Source organism: Triticum aestivum, chromosome 6D (assembly GCF_018294505.1).
Source record: "Triticum aestivum cultivar Chinese Spring chromosome 6D, IWGSC CS RefSeq v2.1, whole genome shotgun sequence".
Lineage (NCBI taxonomy): Eukaryota > Viridiplantae > Streptophyta > Magnoliopsida > Poales > Poaceae > Triticum > Triticum aestivum.
The window spans coordinates 11,380,908-11,388,963 of NC_057811.1; the positions used below are offsets into that span (position 1 = coordinate 11,380,908).

Genomic DNA, 8,056 nt, shown 5'->3' on the forward strand with positions numbered 1-8,056 from the left:
GTACATGGAGAACGTGATCTTCGATGCTGGGCACGGACGTGCCTACGACCCCGAGGAGACCCAAAGTCAGGATGGCCGCGCCCAGTATGTCCCCGATGAAGAGGCCGACGACCGTGCAGACTACGACCATGGTGACTCGTGGCATGAAGACGATGACATCTATGTCGAAGGTGATGGTGATGAAGAAGAAGAAGGCAATGACGTTGATATTAGTGGCACGCCATTGTTCATCGACGAGCTGACCCAAAGAGCGGAAGCACAACAGAAGAGGAAGAGCATTCGCACGGGTTCATACACACAAGACGAGGACAAGTTGATTTGCCAAGCTTGGATGGAGATTAGCCAAGATCCGAGGACCGGCGCGCAACAAAAGGGCATTGTTTTTTGGATGAGAGTCCACAAAACATTCCATGAAAGGAAGATGTTCGAGCCCTACCAAATTTCAAGCAACCGTGGCATCGGCTCGATTCAAAAGAGATGGTTGTTCATCCAACAAGAGTGCAACAAGTATCATGCCGCATTTGAGAGCGTTGAAGCACGGCCCGTGAGTGGTCTCGGCGTTGGGGACACGGTATGCTCTCGTCTTCCTAGCCCTTTCCTTGCTACGGCCATGAGACTTCGGCCTTGTATATGTTTGCATGTTCACTTCTTGTTGATCATGTGTTGTAGGCATTTCAATCTTTGGAGGCATTCAAGGCCCGGCACAATGACAAGCCATTCACTCTTACGCATTGTTGGACGCTCATCAACAATTGCCCTAAGTTCAAGGACCAATACCGTGAACTACAAAGGAAGAGAGGACTGAAGACGACCAAGTTCGCCGGAGGTGGAGATGGCGAGGCGTTGAAGAGGCCGAGGGGCAAGACCAACTCCAAGGTTGATGACATACGTGATGCCTCATCCATGGCATTGCATGACACTTTGCATGGCATGATGTCTCAAAAGGATGTGAGGGACGAGAAGAAGAGACAAAGCAAGGACGAGCAAATGAAGCAATACCTAGACCTTCAAAGAAAGAAGCTTGAGATGGAGGAGGCGGCCAAGAAGAGGAAGATCGACATGGAGGAGGCCGCCAGGCAAAGGCAGCTCGACATGGAAGAGGCCGCCCGGCAAAGGCAGCTCGACATCGAGGCCGACAACGTCAAGGCCAGGCAGAGGCAGCTCGACATCGAGGCCACCAATGCCGCCACCAAAGCGAAGGAGGTGGCCCTTGCGATCATGAGCGTGGACTTGTCGAAGATGAGCGACAAGACGAGGGCCTGGTTCGAGGCCAGGCAGAAGGAGATGCTCGACGCCGAAGGCCTGAACTAGGTCGTCCGATCGGCGTGGCCGTTCTTTTTGGAGGCTGGCATGGGTGCCGCCCGCCTGCTGGGCTGCTGACAGTGTGCCGGCGAGAAAACATTCATTTTGGAGGCCGGCTGTGTTGCCGGCCGCTGGCTGTGTTGCCGGCGAGGACAACTATTCATTTTGGAGGCTGGCTGTGTTGCCGGCCGCTGGCCGATGCCGGCGATGGACGTGTAGGCCGCTGGCTTTGTTGCCAGCGTGATGAACTGGAGCCGTGAACTAGGGCTAGGCATTTGAAACGTTACTCTTTTATTAAATAGACGCGGACATGATAGGGCAAACGGATGCGGCCGCGCGCTCACCGCATCCTAGGACACGACCCCGAATCCCTATCCAAACGGACAGAATCCGGATTTGGGGTCGGGCGGTGGAGTAGGGCTAACACCTGACACGATAGAACCAACCTTCACGTGGTTCGGTCTGGTCTCCGTCCGGATGGAGGGACCGAGGGAGCTTCACCACACTTCTAGTACACTGCCAAGAAGGCTCGGTTGATCGGCTGGCCCTGCTGCCACACGGTCGCTTTCGCGCATTGTGTGCTGTGCCGTATCCGATCATGGCGTGAGGGTCCAGCAAGGACTCGATCGTGTATCCCACGACGGCATGGCCACGAGCCATATCCGAGCGGATTGGATCGGATTGGCTCGACTTGGTTGAAGCAGAATGAATGGCGGCCTACCCTTACCGGCCCGTCTTCGCAGACCAACAAGGTAAGAATATACGAGTAGTATATTTTATAAATATAAAACCAAATCAAACAAACGAGATTATCAGATAGCGCTAGTGCAAGTTCTTGGTGCTCTTAATTTGGCCTTGTCAGTGAGTGTGAGTGGGAGCGAGCTGCCAAATACGGCCGTGGATAAAAGAAAGACCTGGGGAGTATATGGAGCACTAAATTAACACAAAGATGGAGCCTGTTTCGAAAATCCAAATCCCGAACTCGACGGATATTTACACGCGGAACAAACTGAAAAAAGAAAAAAGAGAAGAACTCGAGAGGGAGCAATCCAAAGGGAGCCAAACGGAGCGCGCTTGCCAACACAACAAGGGAATGTCTCGCGCGCGCGCGTGCCCGCGTCAGGGCGGCGCGGCCGGCGCGCGGCAGGTGGGGCAGGAGGGGCGGCGTGACCCTGCGGCGGAGGTGGGGACGGCGAGCCAGCGCTCGATGCAGCGCGCGTGGAAGCCGTGGCCGCACGCCGGCATGGCGCGCACGGCGTCGCCCTCCGCGAACTCGGCCAGGCAGATGGCGCACTCGTGCGCGGCCGCGCCCGCCAGCCGCGTCCCGGACGCCGAGTACACCAGCAGCGGCGGCAGCGGGGGCGGCGGCGCGGGCTCCGCCACGGCCGGCTTCTCCGGGTCTCCTTCAGCCGCGCCGTCGACGCCCCGCCCCTGCCGCTGCCGTTGCCGGCGGCGGCGGAGCAGGCACCTGACGCCGGCGTGGAGCGCGAGGGCGAGCGCGAGCGCGGCGAGCAGGGACGCGAGGATGATGGCCATGTTGCCCGCGAAGTCGCCCGCGCCCGAGTAGGGCCCCCACCTGTTGGTCGCGATGGCGGTGGCCGTCGCGTTGCCCCGGCCCGCGTGCGCGTGCTCCGGCGTCGCCATGGCCTGCCTCCCTCCGGTTCTTTCTCTGGCTGGCTGGCAGGCTGGAGCACGCGGCGGCGGGCAGTGCTCCGTGAAAGCGAGGCTCGCCCCGGTTCACTAGCTGGTGCTGGTGCTGGTGCTGGTGCAGCCGAGTGAGTGAGTGACTAGCTGGTGGAGTGGGGTGGAGTGGAGGTCGACTGATTGATTGATTGATTGATTGCCGTGGTGGTGCAGGTGAGATGGATGGATGGATTCGGGGGTCGGGAGCGTGACGTGCCATGCCCCTATCCTCCTCCGTCCTCGACCGGCTAGTGCTTGTCCCGGCACGATGAGCATGGGGTGTACGTAGCGTCGGGACCTGCTGTGCTGCTGTTTTCCAGCACACCGTATCACGCTCTCGACGCAACGAGAGGACGATGATCTTACTTACATGTGAGATGTGACCGCGGCAACAAAATCACGTGTTTGCTGGTCAAAAACATACATCATTGTCCCCCGCAAGAAAAAGCATACATCAGCGAATCGTCGCGGATAGGGGCATGGCCGTCGCTTCGCACAAAGCAGCCACTGAGCGAACCTACCGAAAGGTTGTGTACGGGTTTTACTTATTTTATTATAAACATTCTAGAAGGTTCTGGCATGCTTTCGCTATTTTTAATGGTTTTTTTATTTTCTTAAAAAATCCAAAAATATTCGGAATTTCAAAACTTTCGTCTGAGCTTTTAAAAGTCCATACTTACAATAAACATTTTTTGATTTGTTTCCAAGAAATGTTTGGAATTTCAAATATGTTCGTGTTTTAAAAAACAAAAAAATATCAAAAAATGTTCACCTTCCAAAAAATTCAGCATTTTCCAAAAAAATATTAAACCTTTTAAAAAGGTTTACATTTGAAAGAAAATTAAAAATCTAAAAAATATTCACACTTTTGTAAAATATTATTATTTTTGTGATTTTTTCAATAGGCCAAATGAAAACAAAATAAGTACTCCGGCTGATTCATATTAATTGTCGCCGACTTATTAAGTCTGTGACAATTCATATGGATTAGAGGGGGTTCTAAAAAAAATCTGTTGCTATAGTGTAGATGAGCTCGAGCCCAAAAATGAATATTCGCCACTGAGAGTGGCAATTTGGCTATAGAGCTCATCTACACCCGCCATGAACCAAGTCAAAAATTTCTGATTTTTTTTTGCTTGGTAGATGTTTCAGTGCCTGAGATTCATGCAAAATTTTAGCTTGTTTCAACATCTGAGGAGCTCTCAGAAAAAAGACAAATTCGGGATCTTTAAAAAAGTGTATTGTTCATGTACCCTTCGGATCGATTTTTTTTTGCTGAGAGCTACTCGGATGCAATTTTGGTACAGACCTCACGGACTGAATCATCTACCATGCAATTTTTTCGGACTTTTATGAATTTGTTTACTTTTTTATTTTATTATTCATAGGGTGCAGATGAGCTCGAGCTAAAAAATGAATATTCGCCACACCTTCACTTTTTTACTTGTCTCTCTTCTATACATAAACAAAAAGTGCCATGTAAGCAGGCTTATAGCCCACTAGTATACTTACTCTTATATTGTTAACTAGTAATGTAACACCGGTTTAAAGAGTGTGCTAGTCTATCTGGGATTGGGTGAGGATGGTGATGTGTCATGCAATCGGATCATCATCCTTCACTCATAACTGGATAGCTTCTTCTGCTTGTTTTGGCCTTGCACTTATCTTGACGTGAATAATCCACATATTACTGTCAACTCTTACTATTCGAAAGAGGCCACTTTGAAAAAGTACTTACGGGAAACTACACTGCAAATAATGGTTAATTCAATATCCAAGCCACGGCCGCAATGGCATTTATCAAAGTATCAGAATGCTGGCAATGCAATGGTTAAAAGTTTCTTTCCAAGTGAATTTTTTGTGTGGTGTGATGAAAATTTCAATCAACGGGTCGATCTTGTATAGTATTTGTGTGGTAGGGCCAATTTTCTAAAGGAAAATGGATAAGGTTGAACAGTGGTAAATCCACAGTTGTCAGAGGGCGGGGAGCTCCCGCATTGCATACTGAAGAAGAGAGTTGGTCCAATTAATTAAGGTACCCGACCCAAAAATCATACAAAACTAACAAAAACCGCGCACACAACTGCTGATTCAGCATCATCTTTAGACTTAATTGTATGGAATGCCATGTTTCATGGGAGAAGAAGATATTGAGAAATTTGCAGGTGCTTCACAATGTATATTGCTAGAAGAAAGCTATGAGCTTCAGATTAGCCACCGAGAGTATATAACAGTTGCGGCTTGGATTCTGAGTATGTTCCAATGAAGGTTGAGAGTGATGTAAAACAAATTGCAGTAGATTCATGAGCTCCATTATTGAGCAGGTTGACTCAATCAGGTTTGTAGCCATCTGCATAGCACCTACCTAAAGTGGCAGCATGGATATGATTTGGGGGAAACAACAGAGTTGATGTTGTCATCTTCTCTCTCTCTCTCTCTCTCTCTCCAGTCTTCCCCCCATTCATTCTTTCCAGATACAACAGAGTAGACAACAAGCATAAATCATGATACAAGACTAGGGCTATCAGAGATAATAACAAGGTGAAGAAAATCATGAAAAAGATATATCATGATAATCAAGCATAATAATAGGTCTTAAACTCCAGAACAGATCGAAACCAGGTAGGTAGCTCTAGATATTAAAAACATGTGCTCATAACTTTCCAGGTTGTCACATGTCACCCATCCCAAGTAAGGAGAAACTTTGGGGTGCATTTATTCTCAACTCATCTACAATGGAGCTCCAGTTTATTGGTAGTGGAGATAGCTAGTGTCCATCCATATCCTTGATCTTCAGCCTGAGCATGGCATTTCTGTTCCAAACAAAATAGGAAAACACAAAGGATCAGGGATGAACACGATTAAGCACAAGTGGAACAAGACAAATTGACAAGGCAAGTAATTGTGCAACAACATTCGAATGTTATGTGTCACTCAAAATGCAGAATGATATAATTGACCAAGCAATGATGACTAGATGTTTCCATACCCCAAACGTGGTGTATTTTTCCTTCTACAGCGTGAAAAGTAAAGAAGCAATAGTCAATGAGGGTAAAAGTCACCAAGGGGTAGTTTTTAGACAGGATTATACACTTGACATGTAGGGCGAAAATATCATGGTGGTATATCTAAATTGAAAAACATTCAACAACACAAGTGTGCCGATGTAAATTATGCTATCCAGAACTGATAGGTGTGTGAATAATGGCATGCTTAAATAGACATACTTGTAAATTTTGTTCCATGACACTACCGTATCCTTTGTCGCAAAAATAAAAACTACAGTATTCTAAAAAACTGCAAGTATCTACATCCAGAGTAACATGAGTGAGATTCACCATTCAAGCTCAGCCTACTGGTGATAAGAATTCATATAATGTGATATCAATATATGAGAAATGAAGAAGATGCAATACATGAACTTCCATTCTTCAACTGCAAATCCCTCCCTCTAATTTCCCGGATATATAACCCAAGAAAACAACAACAGTCATGACCACGTAGACAAAAAACCAACATTAGTGTTTATAAATCATGCTACAGGTACAGAAAACATCTCAATTGTTGCTTCCTAGTCTTCCTAAAATGGCTCGAGGAATCAATTATGTATCTACCACCATTCCATGAATGTACTACACCATGACTATTGATGAACCATTAACTAAAATAATAGAGGACTACTAGTTTGGCTATGTCATTCATTCTGAACTACACCGGATATGCTGGTGTATTGATCTAAGCTACAAATTTTAGCTTTAAAGCACACAACAAGACAAAGCAACTGAATAGAAAATAGATTGATAGAGTGTACAATTCAAAAACATTATAACCTCAACAAGACAATAGATTATATGAAGGCCAAAAACAAACCTTGTAGGATCATTTTTGAGTGCAGGAAATACGGGAGGCCAAATCATCATAAGAGGATGGATTTCACAGAAAAATTTATCACCGTCTTCCTTCTCATACACCTTATGCATTGTTCTGCGCTTGATGTCCAAGAGGAATGTGCATCGACCCATGTCCAAGAACACAAACTCGGCATTGTCTCCTGCCTGGTTTATCAGGAGAGAAGCATTGCCATCTGCCATACTCAAATCAGCACACATCTCACGCAAATAAATGGTGTCCATCAGCAACCATGTGTACCCATTATGGAGCCAGATGCGAAGTTGAAAATTCTTGACATGGATAAGATATACACCAGCAACATCATCGACCTGTGACAATATGGTGTTTCTCTCACCATACTCCATCCCTTCTGGGAGCTCAATTATGGAGAAACTTGAGGCCGCCAAATCCAAGACAATAATGTTGCTCCAGCCAGCTGGCACATAGATTTTATTGTTGGACAACACAGATTTAAGTACTGACCATGGACGAGGGGGCTGCTGTATGATTAAGCTATGATTCATGCGCCATATGCCATGTTTCAAGATATATATGTATACCCTATGTTTTCCATCCGTTGTTTGGTGCATCAACACATACAAGTAAGACAAGGCATCACCCTCTTCTTTGGACATGATTCTAGAGTAAGCAGTACCGTCAAATAAGTACGGAGATTGGGGGCGTGGAAACGGTGGGAGGATGTCCATGCCTCTCTCAGGACACACCACGTTGTGCACTGCAAACGTGGTTCCAATTTTATCATGCTGCCTAATGAGGACGTTGCCATTCCGGCAACCAAGGATGTAGGTTGGTACCGACGGTACTCTCTGATAGGTGCCCAAGCTAGAGGTTGCGCGACGGATGACAGCAGTGAGTTCACGGGGCTGAGGCAATATCGGGATGAAGTGCGGGGTGTTCTGACCTTTGTTGATGTAGAAGCCAAGAAGGCGGGGCGGGTGGATCTCACGAAATCGATGGAGGAAGGCGCGGTCGGAGGCATGGGCGAGCCAACGTGTGCATACGAGGGCGGAGTTGAGAAGGGTGGTGGTGAAGACGGTGCGGAGGAGGATCTCACTGAGGAGGTCGTCGTCCTCGAGCACCTTGGATATCGCCGCCATTGATGTTGGGGAACGCTGGTCAAACTGGGGTTAGGGGAGAAGAATTGTAGGTCGATGCCGGG

General features: G+C 47.6%; 2 protein-coding genes across 2 annotated transcripts; both read right to left on the minus strand.

Moving 5' to 3' along the window:
* Window positions 1-2,254: 2,254 nt before the first annotated feature.
* Window positions 2,255-3,234, minus strand: LOC123140742 (RING-H2 finger protein ATL79). The gene has a single exon (XM_044560025.1). It carries the CDS (start codon window positions 2,944-2,946, stop codon window positions 2,422-2,424), a length of 525 nt encoding a protein of 174 aa, XP_044415960.1. The 5' UTR covers window positions 2,947-3,234; the 3' UTR covers window positions 2,255-2,421.
* Window positions 3,235-5,539: 2,305 nt separating this feature from the next.
* Window positions 5,540-8,056, minus strand: LOC123140743 (uncharacterized). The gene is made up of 2 exons (XM_044560026.1): window positions 6,856-8,056; window positions 5,540-5,798 (listed from the first exon to the last, which is right to left on the minus strand). Exons 1-2 carry the CDS (start codon window positions 7,992-7,994, stop codon window positions 5,753-5,755), a joined length of 1,185 nt encoding a protein of 394 aa, XP_044415961.1. The 5' UTR covers window positions 7,995-8,056; the 3' UTR covers window positions 5,540-5,752.

Excerpts from the sequence above, each read along its gene's own strand:
- LOC123140743 (XM_044560026.1), bottom strand. The coding sequence starts at position 7,994 with ATGGCGGCGATATCCAAGGTGCTCGAGGACGACGACCTCCTCAGTGAG. Across the intron at positions 5,799-6,855 it reads CTCAAAAATGATCCTACAAG|AAATGCCATGCTCAGGCTGA; the intron begins GTTTGTTTTTGG and ends TGTTTGGAACAG.
- LOC123140742 (XM_044560025.1), bottom strand. The coding sequence starts at position 2,946 with ATGGCGACGCCGGAGCACGCGCACGCGGGCCGGGGCAACGCGACGGCC.